The 21860-nt window shown below is 33.3% G+C and overlaps 1 protein-coding gene across 2 annotated transcripts in view; it reads left to right on the forward strand.

The window, feature by feature from the left end:
* VRK2 (vaccinia related kinase 2) overlaps positions 1–21860 on the forward strand; it is a 109211-nt gene that overhangs the window by 26542 nt on the left and 60809 nt on the right. The window contains exons 3-7 of one of the 2 annotated variants that reach the window (XM_025353739.1): positions 8994–9043; positions 10097–10166; positions 11524–11611; positions 13571–13676; positions 14856–14948. In XM_025353739.1, the coding sequence (XP_025209524.1) occupies positions 8994–9043; positions 10097–10166; positions 11524–11611; positions 13571–13676; positions 14856–14948 (407 nt within the window). The remainder of the gene's footprint in view (positions 1–8993; positions 9044–10096; positions 10167–11523; positions 11612–13570; positions 13677–14855; positions 14949–21860) is intronic. The other variant, XM_025353740.1, reaches the window with a different exon arrangement.

The following is a 21860-nucleotide window of genomic DNA, read 5'->3' on the forward strand; positions in this document are numbered from 1 at the left end:
TATGTATTTTGTTATATTTATAGCTAAGTATTAGTATTTCTTTTTTGGCACTAATATAAATGGTATTGTGTTTAATTTCCGATTCCAGTTGGTCATTGCTGTTACAAAAGAAAGAAGCTGACTTTTGTAGATTAAATTTATATCCTGCAATTTTGCTATACTGATTTATTAAGGCCAGGAGTTTTTTCATTGATTTTTCTGGATTTTCAATGTATAAGATCATGTCATATGTGAACAAAGATGGTTTTATATCTTTCTTTGCAATCTGTTTACCTTTTACTTCCTTTTCTTGTCTTATTGTATTAGCTAGGACTTTCAGTATGATGTTAAATAGGAGAAGTGAGAGGAGACATCCTTGCTTTGTTCTCAGTCTTAAGATGAAAGCATCTAATTTCTCAGCAGTAAGTTTAATTTTAGCTGTAGTTTTATTTGTAGATTTTTTTTATCAAGTTGAGAAAGTTTCCATCTATTTCTAGCATTACTGTGAATTTTTATTATGAATTAGATTTTGCCAAATGGTTTTCTATGTTTTATAATGTGATCATATGATGTTTCTTTTGTAGCTTATTAATGTGTTGGATTATGTTAATTGATTTTTAAATGCTGAACCAGCCTTGTATACCTGGAATAAATCCCATTAAGTTGTGTATAAATCTTTTTATATGCAACGCAAATCCATCAATTTGATGGATTTGATTTGCTAACGTTTTGTTGAGGATTTTTGTATCTATCTTTTTGAGAGATATTGATTCGTACTTTTTTTTTCTTTTAATATTTTTATCTAGTTTTGTTATTAGGGTGATGCTGGTTTTATAGAATTAGTGGAATGTTCCTTTGCTTCTGTTTTCTAGGAGAGATTGTAGAGAATTGGTATTATTGCCCCTTTAAATGTTTGTAGAATTCACCAGTTAGCCCATCTAGGCCCACCCATCTAGGTTTTCTACTATGTGAGTTTAGATAATTTATTTTAGATCTTTCTCCTAATCAGATATATGTATTCAATGATATAAATTTCCCTTTACGCTCTACTTCTGCTGCATCCCACACATTTTTAGAAATTATATTTTCATTTTCATTAGTTTGAAATACTTTTTAAAATATACTTTGAGTTTTTGGATCCATGTGTTATTTAGACATACATTGTTTAATTTCCAAAGATTTTGACTTTTGGTCATTAATTTCTAATTTAATTCCATTTTGGTCTAAGAACATACTTTATATGAGTTCTATTATTTTATATTTACTGAGGTATGTTTTTTTGCCCAGAATGTTTTCTGTCTTAGTGAATATCCTCTGTGAGCTTAATAAGAATGTATATTCTGGCCGGGCGCGGTGGCTCAAGCCTATAATCCCAGCACTTTGGGAGGCCGAGACGGGCGGATCACGAGGTCAGGAGATCGAGACTATCCTGGCTAACACGGTGAAACCCCGTCTCTACTAAAAATACAAAAAATTAGCTGGGCATGGTGGGGGGCGCCTGTAGTCCCAGCTACTCAGGAAGCTGAGGCAGGAGAATGGCATAAACCCGGGAGGCAGAGCTTGCAGTGAGCTGAGATCCAGTCACTGCACTCCAGCCTGGGCGACAGAGCCAGACTCCGTCTCCAAAAAAAAAAAAAAATAAAAAATAAAAAAAAATAATGTATCTTCTGCTGTTGTTGGATGAAGTATTCTATAAATGTCAGTTGAATTCATTGATTGGTGGTGCTGTCAGTTCAACCATATTCTTACTGACTTTTTGCCTGCTGCATCTGTCAATTACTGATGGAAGTGTGTTTAAGTCTCCAGTTACAACAGTGGATTTGTCTATTTTTCCTTCCAGTTCTCTTAGGTTTTGCCTCACGTATTTTAACATTCTGTTGGTAGTACATATACACTAAGGATTATTATGTCTTCCTGAGGAATTGACCCCTTTATTATTATTTAATATCCCTCTTTATTCCTGATGATTTTTCTGGTTCTAAGTCTGCTGTATTAGGCTTCTATAAAGGGACAGAACTAATAGGAGATACATTTATATTTATACTTATAGGGTAATTTATAAAGGAGTATTAAACTCACATGATCACAAGGTCCCACAGTAGGCCATCTGCAAACTGAGGAGCAGGGAAGTCAGTCTGAGTCCCAAAGCTGAAGAACTTGAAGTTAGATGTTTGAAGGCAGGAAGCATCCAGCACGGGAGAAAGATGTAGGCTGGGAGGCTAAGCCAGTGTAGTCTTTTCATGTTCTTCTGCCTGCTTTTATCCTAGCCGCCTTGGCAGCTGATTAGAGATTGGGCCCACCCAGATTAAGGGTGGGCCTGCCTTTCCCAGCCCACTGGCTCAAATACTAATCTCCTTTGGCAACACCCTCACAGACAGGTCCAGGATAAATACTTTCTATCCTTCAGTACAATCAAGGTGACATTCAGTATTAACTATCACATCTGCTTTGTTTGATATTAATATAGCTAGTCCAGCTTTCTTTTGATTTGTGTTCGCATGATATATCTTTCTTTGTCCCTTTACTTTTAATTTATCTGTGTCTTTATATTCAAAGTGGGTTTCCTATAGACATCATATAGTTGTCTTATTTTTTAAATCTACTCTGTCACTATCTTTTAATTGATATATTTAGACCATTAATATTTAAAGTGATTATGAGTGTATTTGGATTATTATCTGATGTATTTGTAACTGTTTTCTATTTGTTATGCTTGTTCTTTCTTGTTTTTTTATCTTTTTTTTTTTTTTGCCTTCTCTGATTTTAAATGAGCATTTTATATGACTCTGTTTTCTCTCCTTTCTTGGTATATCAATTCTTCTTTAGAAATTTTTAGTGCTTGATTTAGAGTTTACAGGGCAACATTTACAACTAGTCAAAGCTTACTTTCAAATAACACTATACTACTTCACAATTAGTGCAGGTACCTTATAATTATTCTCTCCTATCTCTTGCTGTAATTCATTTCACTTATTCATAAGCTATAATAACTCAACACATGGTTATTTTGAACAAACGTTTTGCCAATTAAAGTAAAAAATAAGCTTTTATTTTACCTTCATTTATTTCCTCTCTGTCACAGTTCATTTCTTTATGCAGATCTGAGTAATAACACATATATTATTTTCCTTCTCTCTCAAGAGCTTTTTAAAAACATTTCTTGCAAGGTGGGTCTGCTGTTGATGTGCTGGTAAGGTGTGGGAGAATATGAGGCCTTTTATAATCTTATGACTAAATCTGTTTTTTATTTTTATTATTTACTTTCTTTCCAACCCAAATTTTATTTTAAGTTCAGGTGGTACATGGCAGGTTTCTTTCGTGGGTAAATTGTGTGTCATGGGAGTTTGGTATACAGATAATTTTGTCACTTAGGTAATCAGCATAATAGGTAGTTTTTCAGTCCTCACTCTCCTCTTACCCTATACCCTTAAGTAGGCTCCATTGTCTTTTGTTCCCTTCTTTGTGTCCATGTGTACTCAGTGTTTTCCTTCTGCTTATAAATGAGGACATGCAGTGTCTAGTTTTCTATTCCTGTGTTAATTTGCTTAGCATAATGGCCTCCAGCTGCATCCATGTTGTGGCAAAGGACATGATCATTCTTTTTATGACTGTGTAGTATTCCATAGTGTGTATGTACCACACTTTCTTTATATAGTTTTCCACAGTGGCTGAACTGATTTACATTCCCACCAGCAGTGTATAAATGTTCCTTTATCTCTGAAACCTTGCTAACATCTATTGTTTTTTGACTTTTTAATAATAGTCATCCTGACTGGTACAAGGTGGTATCTTGCAGTTTTGATTTGGATTTACCTAATGATTAGTGTAAGTCTGTTTTTTTGTTTTTGTTTTTGTTTTGTTTTGTTTTGTTTTTTGGGGGGGGCTGTGCCCTAGGATGTGACCTTCACCAGTATTTCTCAGCGTCCTATACCCTACTTAGGTGAGATAGGAAAGCTAGAGGAGGCTGGAGTGGTTATTTTTCTTCTCCCATGTTGATTAGGTTCTGGCAAAGTAGTTTCCCCTTCCCCTGCTGGAAACAGGAGATTTTTCTGATATTCACTGTGAGAACATGGAGGGCTTATAGTAAAACTCTGCCCCAAGAAGATGTGATTCTCCGTATTCACTTCTCTTTCCAGTTGTTGGGCAGTGATTTGCCTTGTAACCTCAGGTCTCTGATGGATTAAAGAAAAGTTGTTGATTTTCAGATTGTTCAATTTTTTTCTTTTTTTCCCCCCCTTGAGAAGACAGGAGTAAGGACCTCTAAGCTCTTAATATGTTGAGTAGAAACCTCTCTTTACTTTTTAAGAGCCTTCTAATAGCTACTGTCTTCTTTTTTTTGTCTATATTTTATAGCTATTTTCAATGAGAGAGCTACAGTTGAGTGTTCCTCCTCCATCTTATATGTACAGATGCTCCTTGACTTACAATGGGGTTATGTCCTGATAAGTCCATCATAAATTGAAATTATTGTAAGTCAGTAAGGCATTTAATACATCTAGTCTACTAAACATCATAGTTTAGCCTACCTTAAATGTGCTCAAAACACTTTTATTAGCCTACAATTGGGCAAGATCATCTAACACAAAGCCTATTTTATAATAAAGTATTGAATATCTCATGTGAGATATCATACCTCATATCACTAGCTTGAGAAAAGTTCAAAATTTAAAAATTCGAAGTATGATTTCTACTGAATGCACAGTGCTTTTTCACCATTGTAAAGCTGAAACACCCTGTTGAACCATTGTAAGTTGAGGACTGTCCACATTTTTTTGAAATACTGATTTTTGAAAAGCTGATTTGTTTCCTTTAATGATTATGTTTCTATTTAGGTTTTTCATTTTTTGAATTATTTTGGTAAATTATTTTTTTTTCTAGGAAATTGTCATTTTTTTCTAAATTTTTAAGTTTACTGATGATAGTGTTTATCATATTAGTTTATCTGTTTCAAAATCTCATGCATATTTATGGTTTTGCTCTCTTTCCAATGCTTACATAATTTTGTAAGAGGATTGTTACCTTTTTTAAGAGAAATCTTAAATATCACCTGTTTTGTTTGTTTAGTTTTTATACTTAAAAATTTTATTTTGTAACTTTTAAATTTTAAATTTTAGAGAGTTTGAAAACAAAGAGTGTTCCCATATTCTCTACTCAACTTCCCTAAATGGTAATATATTACAAAATAGCACATAATACCTTACATAGTTATCAACACCAGAAAATTAGCATTGATACAATACTATTAACCTATTTATATACTGCATTAAAATTTTGCCAGTTGTCCTACTAATGTCCTTTTTTGATTCAAAATCCAAGATGACACAATATGTGTAGTTATCATTTCTCTGTAACTCCCTCTGGGAAAATTCTTCAATCTTTCTTTGTCTTTTATGAGCTTAGCACTCTTTTTTTTTTCCTCTAAATTATTTATTGAAATATTTTCTTTATAGACTTTAAATACCTTAGTGTAAACAGAGCTTGAAATACAGAGGACAAACATTGTGTAGAACCTAGAACACCCTATCAGTTCATTGAATCGTGATTTCCCCCACCCAAGTCCTTGGATTCTTAATTTGTTGAATTGATCCTAGGCGTGCGTTGTCTCAGGATATTTTTCGTAAATCCTAATTGATTGACTAGTCTTATCTGAAGAATTCCTGCCCCCTACCCACAATCTGCGTAGGTTAATTATTCTGTCTCTTAGAGAAAGTGAGACTAGGCTGCAAAGAACCCATACCTCTAAGGCTCTTCCTCTATTTTTTTTTACCTTATTTTTGGGTGTTTAAATGGGATTAGAAGTGTCATCTGGCCCCCAAAAGTGACCACTCTTAAACTAAAGATATTTCCATAATAATCAAAGCATAGTAATTTTCTGGGAGACTTCTCACTTCGTCATATCCTTCCATACCCTCTCTAGCAGTTCTCTTGAACTTATTGCTGTGATTCTTCTTCCTATTGAAAAAAATATGTGTACTGCCACAATTTACGATAGAGTTCTGTTGTTAGTGGGATAAGGCCAACAACACCATATAGAATTCTGTCGCCCTTACTTCTTCATGCATGCAAATTAGTCTAAGTACTGTTAACTCCCTAGATGTCTCTATGCTTCCGGCAAAGAGATAGCTGGCAACATAGTTTTGTCATTTCTTGGACAAAACTCTTTTTCTTCTCAGGCCAACCTGATAGCTTCTCAGGTTGCCCTCTTTTAGAATCCTTGTCTTTGGTAGCCCATAAGGCTGCAGAATTTTTAAAACTGCACTTGTGTATACAGTTCAGTAGTGTTAAGTATATTCACATTGTTGTGCAGCAGATCTCCAGAATGTTCCCATTTTGTAGTACTGAAACTCTATATTCATTAAACAGTAATTCTCCATTTTCCTCTTTTCTCAGTGCCTGGAAACCAACATTCTACTTTTTTTGTTTCTATGAATTTAAGTACTCTAGATACCTCATAAATGTAGAATCATATGGTATTTGTCTTTTTGTGTGTGGTGTGGCTTATTTTACTTAGCCTAATGTCCTCAAGGTTCATTTATGTTGTAGCATGTGACATGATTTCCTTCTTTTTTAAGGATGATTAATGTTCCATTCCATGTATATGCCACCTTTTGTTTAATTATCTGTCCATGGCCATTTGGGTTGCTTCCACTTTTGGCTAATTGTCTGTAATGCTGCTATGAGCATGGGTGTGCATATATGTATTTAATGATGCATCTTATAATCCAAGACATTTTAGATTTCTCCACCAGGCAGCAAAAGCATATACCATGTCCCTGTATGCGTGTGTGTGTTTCATCATTTAATTTCACTAGCTATAATGGGGCTTGGCTTACAGTAGAAAATAATTGTTTTGTTAATTGAGTACTTATTCTACTATAAAAAGACCCGTGTGGTGACCAGAACAATCTCTTTGTTCATATGAAGCACCCGTCTCTAAGAGCTTTCTAGTCTATTGATTTTAGATTTAGACCCTCCAATATAACCTGATGTGGAAGCTTATAGAGACTATTGTGTAGCTATCAAATGATGACCGTAGAGATTTTCAAGTATGTGTCAACACATGACTATGTTCACTTGAAATAATTGTGAAAGGAAAATTCAGATTATAAAGTATTAGGGATACAATGATTGAAATCAGCAAGGAGTCACGCCTTGGACTGGTTGGACATCTTTTTCTTTTTTCCTATGGTAACATAATCTGTTACTTATCTGTGTGAAACTCCCAATTTTCTTCTGTACTTTTTAGCTTATTACATTCTGTTGGGCTTAAAGATTTATTGCTGCTGTGGTCACTTGCTTTTAGACAAGAGGCAAAAGTTTCTACTGACATCTACCTCAGGTAGCAAAGACACTTGCCTAGAGTAGGTACTGTTTTATGTGGGCCAAGGTTGGAACAGGGTATTTCTCCTTAGCCTTGGGAACCATACTAGTAAAATAGTTTGTCATAGGGTGGGAACAAAGGTTTTCTCACCACTTCTTCTATACCAAGACTTGACTCTGTCCCCTGTATATACTTTCTTAACTTTTCTTCTTAGAAGAAAGTAGGTCTAGCTAATCCACTCTTCCTGCAGTTTCCTTGGGACTATTGCATGGGTAAAAATGAAATAACATGAATGAAGATGAAATGATAATTTTAAGTACTATAAGTAAGTTTAGTTTCTTTGTTATTGTAAAGAGGTCTGGATTTACAATTTAATATTAGCTAGAATTTGAAATAATACTTTCTTCAACTGGCTAGTAGCATTACTGATATTAAAAACTTTGGAGAACGGTTAAAAAAATTGTATATGATTGGCTCAACTGTAATGTACAATTTATATATTTTATTAAATTTGTGACATATGTATATCTAAGGTGTGAATTATTGGAAAAAAGGGAACAGCTGATAGAATTAGAAAAAAGAAAAGGATAATATTAATGATAGGACGCAGCATTTTAATAAATATATTTAATATATATAAATATATTGTATCTCAAGAATTTGATCCTGTTTTCAAGTCTGTTTATTACTGATTTTCAATTGTAAACAATACTAGTTCCACCTTTTTTCCTTTCTCTTTCCTTCAAACATCATCTGGACACTTAACACAGTGCCTGGCATATTCTAGCTTCTTGATAAATATTTTAGCTATTTGAATGAGTAAAGGAATGAATGAATGGAGAGTGAACAAATGAACGAATGACAAAGTTTTAGTCTTTTGCAGTACAAATAAATATAAGTGTAAATTTCTCTTATTGAGATATGAAAACGGTAATCTTTTAATAATTTAGGTAATATAGAGGAAAAGATTAATTCGTTTTAAAATGTGAACACTGGAGATTTTAAAAGTAGGGATTATACCATCTGAACTACAAATGGAAAATAAGAATTAAATGAAGTAAGGTTAACTTGAAATTGAAATGAATTTATGAGGTATGTATTCTTTAATGTAAAAGTAATTGATTGGTAGGTTCAGAAGATATTTTTAAAGACTTTATTCTCATTTTAACTTTGCTTATTCTAGAATTTTGTCAAGTATAAATTGTTTTGAACTTTCTACTTAAATTGAATCAATTTTTATTTCTGAATCATTGTGGATTCTAATTTAGTGCAATTGAATCAATGGATTTTACTGTGTATTATATATTGGGTTTAATGCCATATATGTATAAAATATTTTCCCCCACATTTTGGATCTATATGATTCATACTGCTATTGATTCTGTATTTAAATACTTGAATATGGTTTATGATAAAGTGTATCAGCTGTGATGTCAGGCAGTTTTGAGTTTCTATCTCTAATGTATTTCATCTTAGTGAGCAATTTATTCATTCAATGTCTCAAACTTCAGTAGCATCTTGTATAAAATGGAGATGATTTATTCCTACTACCATAAAAGGTTGTTGGGATGATATAATAAACTTACATATGTAAAGTGCTTTGCATAGTGTTTGGGATATGGTAGGTATTCAGTAATTGGGAATAACTATTTTTCTCCATTGTGTGTGTATGTGTGTGTTTTTTTTCCTGCAGCTTTCCCCACAAATAAACCAGAGAAAGATGCAAGACATGTAGTAAAAGTGGTAAGTGTTGCTCATAGATTTGTATTTCACATATATTTGACTTTTTCCTTTTCTGCTTTAAGAATATTTTGGCTGGGCGCAGTGGCTGACGCCTGTAATCCCAGCACTTTGGGAGGCCAAGGCGGGCGGATCACAAGTTCAGGAGATGGAGACCATTCTGGCTAACACGGTGAAACCCCGTCTCTACTAAAAATACAAAACAATTAGCCAGGCGTGGTGGTGGGCGCCTGTAGTCCCAGCTACTCGGGAGGCTGAGGCAGGAGAATGGCGTGAACCCGGGAGACAGCTTGCAGCGAGGCGAGATGGTGACACTGCACTCCAGCCTGGGTGACGGAGTGAGACTCTGTCCTGCCCCCTCGCCCCCACCAAAAAGAATGTTTTTCACCTTAATTTTTATAACTATTGCCTTATCAGTAAACCTAATGTTATGATCTATTTTCACGTTGTTAAAACATTGACACTGGAGAACCTTTGTTTTTCTGTATTGCCAACTATTACCCTGGTGTGTTACCTATCTAGCTATTCTTTCTCTTTCCCTCCCAAATGTCCTCCCACCCTCTCCACCGCTTTAATCAAGATGGTAAGGTCCTTAAAGGCAAGCATAGGATTTTATTTCTCTTTGTGTCCCCTGTACCTAGTATAATGAATGAAATACAGTAGACCATTCAGTAAAGGTATCATGTGTGAGTGGATCGCAAGGAGAGTTTGCTGTGTATCACCCGGATGTATATGTTGGTATACAGTGAGTGTCTGTGTATGTTTATGTATACAGTTCTCAGTGCTTTTAATAAGTGTTTTCTGTAAGAAAACTACTTTTATGTGTAAGACTGTATAGGGATAGTTGTACAATATGTTGTTTAAAAATTAGATTCTTCAAGTTTATTTAGTGTTTTCTGAGATTTTTAGTGGAAATCTGGTGCCTATGTTTTATAAAAAGTGATTCAAGTACTATTATATACTACATATATATGTTCATATTTTCACAGTTGAAATGACAATTCCCTCTTTAGGATTATTTTTTTCTAGTAAAATTAATTATTCTTTTTTTTATAGGAATATCAAGAAAATGGCCCGTTATTTTCAGAACTTAAATTTTATCAGAGAGTTGCAAAAAAAGACTATAGTAAGTAAAATTAGCAAATCAAGCTACTTCCATATATGTGCTTGCTAAAGTGAGTGTTGATATTTTGGTCTTTTTCTGGCCTTCTGGAAAATTCTTTTCAATAGAAATTTTATTGTAAAGTGATACAGTTAACTGTTACAACATATAAAAGCAAGACAGATGGTATACAAATCTTGACATGACATACATAATGGGTTATATATTTTAAGTCAAAGTTGTTTCTACTACTTTACATAAAATGTTAGGTTGTTAATCTAAGCTACCAAGAGTTCCCTAAGTGTAAAAGATAGTAGAATGAAATTATTTCTTTTACAGTAAACCATTTGGATAGGACGACTATAAGGAAAATACATTAAAATGGGAAGCAGATAAATGTATAAAAAAAGGAACGATTGTAGAATGGATTGGGGCAAGGTGTGTGAAAATGATTAAACTTTAATATGTTTAAGAAAATGTTAGAAACTTGAATGTTGGAAAATTAATTGGAGCTGGATACCAAGTTTAAGAATGACCAGTTAGAAGATTTGAATGGGAAATGAATATGAGCAGAGAGGAAAAATAACAGCATTTTATACATGTGATATGGATGGGCTAAGAAAAACATTAAAGAAGTAGACAGGAGTAATGAAGTAGACATGATGTCAAGGTCCTTTACATCATGTTTAAGAGTAAGAATGATGGGTCTGGCCTCAATATTTAACTTAGTTTTTCTTAATAAAGTCTTCTAAACATTAAGACTGTAGTCTTTACTAATTGCTTAAACTATGTCAGAGTGACAAATAGAATCCATTCAACTTGATTGTTTTCAGTAGACCTGTCTTAAACATAAAAACATAGGCTAGAGTCATGAAAAAATGATGAAAGTTAACTATTTAAGTGGATTTGATTTTTTGTAAACTAATCAAAACCAGTTTTTGTATAAAATAATTTCAAAGTAGGATGGTTTTTCTGCCCAATTTGTTTTTTGTTTGTTTGTTTGTCCATTATAGTTTTAGATTTTGAAGTAATAGGGAAGAAAAAGCCATCTGTCTACTGATCTTTGGCAGTTAACATATGTTATGTTTAGAAATTTAGCTAGCATATAAGGTAATGAATTCTTTTTCTGAAACATTAATATATATGGTATCAATATACAAAGACTATGACTTGTTTTTATTGATTTAATTTAAAAATTTCTAATTTTTTGTTAATTATAGTGGTAACAGTTTGGGCCTATTAGAGATGTTTGATTGAAAAAAAAAGTTATATTCTAGGAAGATCTAATTACTTTTTTGGTTAGCTAAATAAATTTGTAGAAAGGTAAGAAGTATCTTTTGAAATAACATGAATCTTTTTAAAAATAAATTTGTCTTTGTAGTCAAAAAGTGGATAGAACGCAAACAACTTGATTATTTGGGAATTCCTCTGTTTTATGGATCTGGTCTGACTGAATTCAAGGGAAAAAGGTAAAATGGAATTATTATAATCAAATATTTCTTTATAACTATTCCTTATGTGGTCTATGAGTTAACTGTTGCCATGTAACAAATTACCAAAACATATTGGCCTATAACCACAAGCTTGTATTGTCTTAGTGTCTGTGGGTGAGGAGACTGCAAGTGGCTTATCTGGATGATTCTAGATCAGGATCTGTAATAAGAATATATAGTCAGCTGTCTGCTGGGTTACATTCATTTCAAGGCTCATCTGGGGAAGTATTTGTTTTCAAGCTTACTCATGTGGCTACTGGTAGGCCTAAGAAGATCTGCTTTTAATTTACTTATGTGATTGTTGGCAGGCCTTCTTACTTCCTGACCATGTGGGTCTTTGCATAAGCTACCTGAGTGTTATGAAAAAGAGCTGGCTTTCTCTAGAGCAATTAATGGGGGGAAGGGGAGAGAGCATGCACACAAGTGTACTCAAGAAGGAAGTCATCGTTTTTTTGTAATCTAATCTTAAAAGGGATATTATCACTTCTGCTTTATTCTCTTTGCTAGAAGCTAGTCACTAGATAGATCCATTGGTCCTGAGAGAGGAGAATTAAGTTCTATCTCTTGAAGAGAAGCACAACAAATAAGTTATAGAAGTATCTTTAAAACCACCAAATATGGCTAGTCCTGTATATAATTTATTAATAGTGTTTGAAAGAAGAAAAAAAGTCTGTCATTTTTTATTTACCCTTTTGTGCCAGAGATTTTTATATACTTTATTTTTTGTCCTTTGAATAGCCTATTAAAATAGGTGATATTGTTTTTATTTCATAGATGAGAAAATAAGCTCAGATGTCAGTACTTTGTTCAAATGGTCTGTAAATGGTTTAAATAAAAAAAATAAGCAAGCAGTAATCTTGAAGTAAAGGACTGCCACTAGGGGACTGAATGACTGATTGAATCTTGGTACACCCATATCATGTCATATGTAGCCCATTAAAGAAGTCCATTAGAGCTATACTAGTTGCCTTAGAAGGATTTTGATATGAGATACTATTGAAAAAAGTAAGATGGAGAAAGTACTTATAATATGATCACATTTTTGTAAACCAAATTCTTAAATGTGTGTGTTTGTGTATGCATACATAAATATAGAATAGGGGCTGATGTGGATATATAAATGAAGGGAAGGAAAGAAGGTATGGAAGGTGCCAAACAGAACAGAAAAGGAAGAAGTGCACTTAATAAAAGACATGTTTATAAATGTATAGAAAAGGTAAACATGATCTTATCAAGAAACAAATATAAAATTCATGTGACTGGGCACAGTGGCTCAGGCCTGTAATCCCAGCACTTTGAGAGGCTGAGGCGGGCAGATCATGAGGTCAAGAGATCGAGACCATCCTGGCCGACATGGTGAAACCCCGTCTCTACTAAAAATACAAAAATTAGCTGGGTGTGGTGGTGCACACCTGTAGTCCCAGCTACTTGGGAGGCTGAGGCAGGAGAATCGCTTGAACCCGGGAGGTGGAGGTTGCAGTGAGCTGAGATTGTGCCACTGCACTCCAGCCTGGTGACAGAGTGAGACTCTGTCTCAAAAAACAAAACAAAACAAAACAAAAACCAAAACCAAAAAAAAAAAAAAAAAATCATGTGTGGACAGTAATTTGTTCAAGGCCATATGACAAGAAAGTCATGGAGTCAAAATGAATTGCATTCAGTACTTTCTAATTTAAAAAGATTTTTTCATTATGTAAAACAGTGTGAATGGTTCAGTACAGCCTTCTCTTCTATAAAACCAGCTGCAAAGTAAATACTGAGCAGTTTCTGCAAAAGAATAGCAGAATTATGAATGTGCATTCATTCTCTAATGGGTTTAGATTGCATTATACCTAGTTGTTAGGTTGAGTGTGATTTTTCTTGTTTCAAATTAAATAGACAGCTTCAAGCATTACTTTCTCAGGATGATCTCTTTTTGATGCTTCTTTCTTACAGTTACAGATTTATGGTAATAGAAAGACTAGGAATAGATTTACAGAAGATCTCAGGCCAGAATGGTGCCTTTAAAAAGTCAACTGTCCTGCAATTAGGTATCCGAATGGTAAGAATTACTTATTTCACATGCTCCATTTCCAAATTATTTACTTCTTACAATATAGAAATCTTTTCCCTTTGTGGAATTATTAGAGAATGAAGGATTATTGCCCTAGAGACATCAGTTGTTAGGAGAAGAGGCTATTTTGGTGAAATTGATAACAATGGGCTCTGTAAGTGACAGAATGTGCTGTGTCTGGCACTGCAAACTCAATTAGGCTTTGGTTCTCCAGTCTGATCTTCTTTTTCCTCAGAGCTTTGTTTTACATACCAGAACAAGCTTTCATTGCTGTAAGAATAACCTTTCTTTTGTCAGTTATAACAGTGCAAATTATGGCAAAATATATTGTCAGCCATTTTAAACATGTGATGGTAGGGGGGTGCTATAAAGTTTTTATTATGAGTTTGGGATGGTGGCAATAATTAGTTGTGGCAATGAATAAAATATACTTTGCCAAATCAAAAGCAATGCACTCTCAGTAGCACTCAGGCACACATTTGTTTATGCTACATATTTGTCTTATATGTTTGTATTTGGTTTAAGTCTCATTTTTTCACTTTCAGTAGCATGAAGCTGCTTATGCCAGATTGGGATGCAGCAAATACAATGCATTAATTTTCTCGTTTATCCATCCTCCAAGCCAGCAAATGTTTATTTAGTACTAAGTGTATGTAACATGCAAGGCTGAAGGGCTTTAGAGATGAAGCTAAGGAGTTTTCTATTACCATACAGAGGAAGAATACCTTTCCCTTTGCTCATGGACATGACATTTTGTCCTGAGATTCTCAAGGCTTGATTTATAATTATTTCTTAGGTGAGGAATTGCTGAATGGGCTTCAATATTATTTCACCATAGATCTCTGATTTTATGCTGTTTTTCCTCTTTGTGCAGTGCGGTTTGGCTACTGGGCTATCAGGAATTAGGCATAAGCATTTTTGAATCCTGATTTTCTTCCATCGGAACTTCAACTAAAATACTTGATTTTTGAGGATCATTTTACTTTTTTCTAGGATGAGCAACCAGAAGATGTGATATTTTAGAATAATCAGTAATTGTGAAATACATCGCTCTGTCATTGTTAATATGAAAAAAACCTACGTTATTCTATATTCAAAATGTTGGAATTGATCATGAGTTCTAAATAAATAGCAGTATAACCTTATTTTATCTATTTATTTTCACAGTTGGATGTACTGGAATATATACATGAAAATGAATATGTTCATGGTGATATAAAAGCAGCAAATCTACTTTTGGGTTACAAAAATCCAGACCGGGTAAATACATACCTTTGCTTTTAGTAAAGGAATTTAATGTATGAAACTGAAACATTCAGAAAACAAACTTCTAACCCAGAAGAGTTTACAAATGAGGGCGTAACATGATGAATGTTGTAATTTATCTTACCTGCTTATCTAATTTAATCTTTGTACCAAACTAATGAATAATTACGATGAGAAACTGAGAGTCAGAGGGGTTAAATAATATGTTAATAGGCACATAGTTAAGAAGTGGCTGAGCAGGAATTTGAATTTCTGAGCAAATACAGATAAACAAAGAAGCATCAAAATCCAGTGGGAGTAGAGATAGATTTATGTAGAGGTTAAAACACTGTCACATTAGTTCATCATTTCCTACTGTATAACCAATTAAGTTTTAAGCAGAGAGGCCGGGTGCGGTGGCTCATGCCTGTAATCCCAGCACTTTGGGAGGCCGAGGTGAGTGATCACCTGAAGTCAGAAGTTCGAGACCAGCCTGGCCATCATGGTGAAACTCCGTCTCTACTAAAAATACAAAAATTAGCCAGGTGTGGTGGTAGGTGCCTGTAATCCCAGCTACTCAGGAGGCTGAGGCAGGAGAATTGCTTGAACCCGGGAGGCGGAGGTTGCAGTGAGCTGAGATGGCGCCATTGCACTCCAGCCTGGGAAAGAGAGAAACTCCGTCTCAAGAAAAATAAAAAAAAAAAAAGGTTTTAAGCAGAGAAGGTTTTCTATGAAAACATTGTGTAATGATGAAAATACTCTGTTTGACTGTCCAACATGGTAGCCATTAGCAATATGCGGCTTAGTACTTGAAACGTGGTCAGTACAATACCAACTGCTGATGAGTATCTGGAGTAACAGGAACTCTCATTTGTTGCTCATGGGAATGCAAAATGATACAGCCACTTTGGAAGACAGTTGGGCAGTTTCTTAGAAAGGTAGACACTCTTAACATACCAAGCAGCAATTGTGCTCCTTGGTGTTTACCCAGATGAGTTGAAAACTTCCATCCACACGAAAACCTGAACATGAATGCTTATAGTTGGTTTATTCATACTCATCAAAACATTGAAGTAACCAACATATCCTTGAATAGGTGAGTGGATAAACTGATACATCCAAATTCATTGCTAAATAGAAATGAACTTTTGAGCTATGAAAAAACATGGAAGAAACCTAAATGTATTTTGCTATGTGAAAGAAGCCAATCTGAAAAGACTCATTACTATATAATTTCAACTATATGATATTCTGGAAAAGGCAAAACTATAGAGACAGTAAAGAGATCAATTTTTTACTATCTCCATGGGTTAGAAGGGAGAGGAAGGATGAATGAGTGAAGCACAGTGGATTTTTAGGTCAGTGAAACCATTCTGTATGCTACTATAATGGTGGATACATGTCATCATTTGGTCGTTAAGATCCATAGAATGGACAAGACCAAGAGTGAACGTAATGTAAACTGTGGCTTTTGGATGATAATGATTGTCATTGTAGGTTGGTTCATTCACTGTAAAAAATGTGCCACTCTAGTGAGAGATGTTGATAGTTGGAGAGGCATTGTGGGATTGAGGTATATGGGAACTCGCTGTATTTTCCACTCAGTTCTACCTACATTGCTCACCTAAATCAAACCTAAGACTTCTGTAAAAAATATAGTCTGTTTAAAAAACATAGATTATATTTTTAAATATTAAAATATTAATATTTTTTATATTAATATATTTATATGAATTTTTATTTATTTTATTATATTAATATGATTAATATAATATTAAATATTTTATATTAATATGTTTTTATATGAATTATATATTTATATGAATTTTTAACTTAATTTAAATTTAAATAATATACCTAGTTGTTACTATATTATCACATGTTTAAAGAGTTAAATGAGTCTATAAAAAATTAGAAAAAATGTAATTGAATATTTAATCCCTGCATGGGTTAAATTTCTAAATAAAAATAGAACAAAAATCTTAACTGAAAATATTGACAGCTTTAAAATTTTAAGATATCTGTATATTTAAAATTTCTTCAAAATGAAAGGTGAATGAGAAACTGGAAAATAGATTTATAACAAATATTTGAGAATATCTAGCCAGTACTAAAAAAATGATAAGAAGAAAAACACAAAATACCTTGTTAAAGCAGTGATCGAAAGGAATGAATAAATAGAACAGAGAAGAAATATGACTGTCCTAGAAACAGGAAAAAAGGCCACCTTTGCAAAAAATGAAAAGATAAGGGGACCAAAACAGCGAGACACCCTTTTTAAAGGACTTATCAAATTGGAGAGGTCTAAAATAATAGTCTGATAATATTGAGGCTGATAAAGGTACCAGCACTTTTAGACTGCCCTTTGGGAATTGAAATTAAATGGGTATAGGAAAATAAAGTTAGTGGAAGGGAAATTTGGCAATATTTCCATACTTTTTAAAGATTAGGTTTTTTGAGATATAATTTACAAACAGTAAATGTCACCCTTTTAAATGTGCAGTTTGGTATGTTTTGACAGATGTATATATCATGTAACCACAACTGCCACCAAGATGTAGAGCATTTCTTTCATTCCCAAAAGTTCTCTCATTCCTGTTAGTTCCCTTCTCCTGGCATTGCTCCCAGCCCCTGGAGATGATTTCTGTCCCTATATTTTTACATTTTCAGGAATGGTATGTAAGTGGAATTATAACGTATGTACTGTTGTATGTCTGTCTTCCTTCACTTAACATAATGCTTTTGAGATTTATCTTTGTAGGTCATTAGTAGTTTATTCCTTTTTATTGCTGAGTAGTATTCTACTGAAAACTGCGACGATCTCTGTTCACCTGTTGATGGCTATCTGGGTTGTTTTCAGTTTTTGACAATTATAAGTAAAGTTGCTATAAGCCAAGCATTCACATACAGGCTTTTGTGGAGACATATGTTTCATTTTCTTTTCAGTAAATAACTAGGAGTGGAATTTCTGGGTCATATGAAAGTGTGGAAACTTGGAAACTGCAAAGTTGTTTTCTGGAGTGATTGTGCCGTTATACATTCCCATCGGCAATGTGTGATATGTCATTTGCTCCACCTGGTTTCATTTTTTAAACTTAAAGCTCTCTTATTCATTAGAGTTTATTATAAGTGGTTTTCCAGTTGTTCCAACACTATTTTAAAGTATATCTTTGCTTCAGTAATATTAGTTGCTGCTTTTATTATATACTCAGTTTCCTCATGTACTTGGTTTTATTTCTGTACTTTCTGTTGAATCCCACTGATTTGTCTATTTATATAACAATACCAGCCATAAATACTGGTGCATTAATTTCCGAAGCTTTATAATGTAATTTAACATTGGATTGGACTAGTAGTTCCCTGTAGTTCTTCTTTTTCAGTGTTATCTTAGCTATTTATACTGGATTTTCTGTATTATTTTGTTTAGTTTCATTTAAAAAGAATACTTGTTGGCATTTTCATTGAAATTGCATTAAGTTTTAAAATTAATTTGGGGTGACCTGACATTTTTATGATGTATAGTTGTTCATATAACAACAAGGAATGTTTTTGTTTTCCATCAATTTTGCATTAGGTCCTTAGGATTATTTTAAAGCTTTCCTCTTACTAGTTTTGCATATTTCTTATTATGTTTGTTTCAAAATACACCTTTTTGTTGATATTGTCAATGGATTTGTTCTATTATTTCTTATGATTTTTGTTTATATATATGAAAAATTTTATTTCCCTGCATTAATTTTCTATCCTGTTAATTTACGGCATTATTTTGTGGTTCGGAGTAGTTTTAGTAATGTCTTTAGAGTTTTCTTAGAAAACTGTCATATGCAAGTAGATACAGTAGTTTTTCTTCTTTTACAGTTCTTGTATTTGATTTGTCTAATTGCATTGTCTACTACATTCAATACAGTATTAAATAGTAAGAAAGGTAGTAATCATCTTTTACTCGTCCTAATCTTATTGGAAATGCCTGAAGTATAACCCCATTAAATGTGATGGTGGCTTTAGGCTAAGGTTTGTGTATATGTGTGTGAATATATGTGTGAATATGAGTGTGTGTGTATCTGTTTATAAAGTGTAGAAAATATCTGTCAACTCCTATGTTCTTGAATGTTTTTAATTTTTACGGAATGAGTATTGAATTTTTTCAGAGTTTTGTTTAACATCTATAGAAATCATCATATTTGTCTCCAATCTTTTAATGTGCTATATTGCTGAGCTTCTAATATTGAACCAACCTTACTTTTAAGGAATAAATCTCAATTTGTTATGGCATAATATTAGTATAGTGTTGAAGTTCACTAACATTTTATGAAGTGATTTCATATTGATATTCATAAGTGATATTGATCTATAGTTTTCTAATTTTGTTCTGTTTTTATCATATTTTGCTACCAATATATTTTGTTCATGTAAAGGATTTGGAGCTTTTATTTTCTGTGTTTTAGAACTATTTCTGTTACATTGGAACCATCTGGTCTTTGAATGTGAAACTATTTGATTCTTTTGCTTTTCTGTGAGGTAATTCTTTGTGATTCTCTACTTTTTTCTATGGAAATTGGTTGTTTAAGTTCTTTATCTCTATTTGGGTGTCTGTTTTAGTTATACATGTTTTCTGTTTTTTCAAATTTATTCGTGCGGTGGTCTGCATTGTAGTTTCTTATGACTTAAATTTTTCCTACTTCAATGATTGTTTCTCTCTAGTTATTTTAAATTTTATTTTGTTTTCTTCCTTTTTCTATCCTGGTGAAGGTGACCAGTAGTAGTCCCTTTTGTTAATTTTTCAACAAAGTTCAATTTTGATTCATTAATGAGATTTTTTTCTTTTTTCTAATTATTAATTTCTGATTTTTCCTTTATTAAGTCTTCATATGTACTCTTTTAGTTTTACCTTTGTCTTCTTTTTCTAGTTCTCCAATTGGGTATCCTTCTATAAGAGTTTAAGGCTATGAATTTTCCTCCCTTATTGTTTTATATTATATCTAATTGATTTTGATATATAATGCTTTTGTTCTCTTTATTCTTTTGGAAAGGTTGTATTTTTCTTTCACCAAAAAAGTAGTTCAGTAGGAAATTCTTAAATTTGTATGTGGAAAGGCCTTTAAATACTGTTTTTATTAATGCCTAGACTTATCACAATATTATTATGATATTGTTTATAATAAGTTTACTCTTTGGAATCCTCTGATGCTTTAATTGTGACTTAAAAGCTGATCATTTTTTGTCAGTCTTCCATGTTTGCTTGAGAAAAAGGTAGTCTTATTTTCAGAGTGTAAAATGCAACAAAAATCCAAAAGATCTACCTTATTCACTATATTGTTTATGTCATCTGTATCTTTATTTACTTTTTGTCCACCTAAGCTGTTTTGTGCTAAGAGAGGTGTTTAAACGTCTACTCTTAGTAATGTGTTTCTGTCTCCTTGTTCTCCTATAGTTTTTTTTTAAATAAAAATTATTCCTGTGCTATTTGGTATACATTTGTTACTATATTTGTTGTGTTTTCATCTTATTTTATGTGTTTTTTTTAAAATCTTATATTTTTCCAAGTTTTTTAGGGGGAGAGGGACTATTTATGAAAGTTTGTAATTTTTATTGTAGTACTTGCTACAACAACAGTGGTCATGTCGTATTTAGTAGAGGAAATGTAGTTTGTCCCCTATACTGGTTTGGTTAAAAATATAAATTAAAATTTAAAATTAAATTATTCAATTTTATTAAATCATGTACCATAGTATGATGTTTTAGTCAACAACGGACCACATATACAACAGTGGTCTTGTAAGATTATTATGGAGCTGGAAAGTTTCTATTGCCTAGTAATATCATAGCCATAGTAATGCCATAGGGCAACACATTGCTCATGCGTTTGCAGTAATGCTGGTATAAACAAACCTCTGCTGCTCTTTGTACACTGTATAATACTTGATAATGATAATAAACAACTATGTTACTAGTTTATATATTTATTTATTATACTATACTTTTGTTATTATTTTAGAGTATATTCCTTCTGCTTATATAAAAATGGTTAACAGTAAAATAGCCTCACACAGGCCCTTCAGAAGGTATTCCAGAAGATTGTTTGTTATCATAGGAGAGGACAACTCCATGCATGTTGTTGACCCTGAAGACCTTCCAGGGGGATGAGATGTGGAGACAGTGATAGTCATGATCCTGACCCTGTGTAGGTCTAGGCTAATGTGTGTGTGATTGTGTCTTATTTTTTAACAAAAAGTTTAAAAAATAAAAAAGAAAATAAATATAGAAAAAGCCTACAGAATGAGGATATAAAGTATTTTTGTACAGCTATACAATGTGTTTAAGTGTTATGACAAAAGAGTCAAAAAGTTTTTTAAAACTAGTTTATAAAATATGATAAGGCAAGCTAAGGTTAATTTATTATTGCAGAAAGAAAAATTTTTTTTTTTTTTTTTGAGACGGAGTCTCGCTCTGTCGTCCAGGCTGTAGTGCAGTAGCCGGATCTCAGCACACTGCAAGCTCCGCCTCCCGGGTTTACGCCATTCTCCTGCCTCAGCCTGCCGAGTAGCTGAGACTACAGACGCCTGCCACCTCCACCGGCTAGTTTTTTGTATTTTTTAGTAGACATGGGGTTTTACCATGTTAGCCTGGATAGTCTCGATCTCCTGACCTCGTGATCCACCCATCTCAGCCTCCCAAAGTGCTAGGATTACAGGCTTGAACCACCATGCCTGGCCAAGAAAATTTTTAAACACATTTAATGTAGCCTAAGTGTACACAGAGTGTTTTATAAGTCTACAGTAGCATACAGCAACCTCCTAGGCCTTCACATTCACTCACCACTCACTCACTGACTCATCCAGCGTAACTTCCAGTCCTCTAAGTTCCATTCATGGTAAGTGCCCTATACAGTTATACCATTTTCAGATCTTTTATTTTTAATGTACCTTT

This window comes from Theropithecus gelada, chromosome 13 (assembly GCF_003255815.1).
Source record: "Theropithecus gelada isolate Dixy chromosome 13, Tgel_1.0, whole genome shotgun sequence".
Taxonomy (NCBI): domain Eukaryota; kingdom Metazoa; phylum Chordata; class Mammalia; order Primates; family Cercopithecidae; genus Theropithecus; species Theropithecus gelada.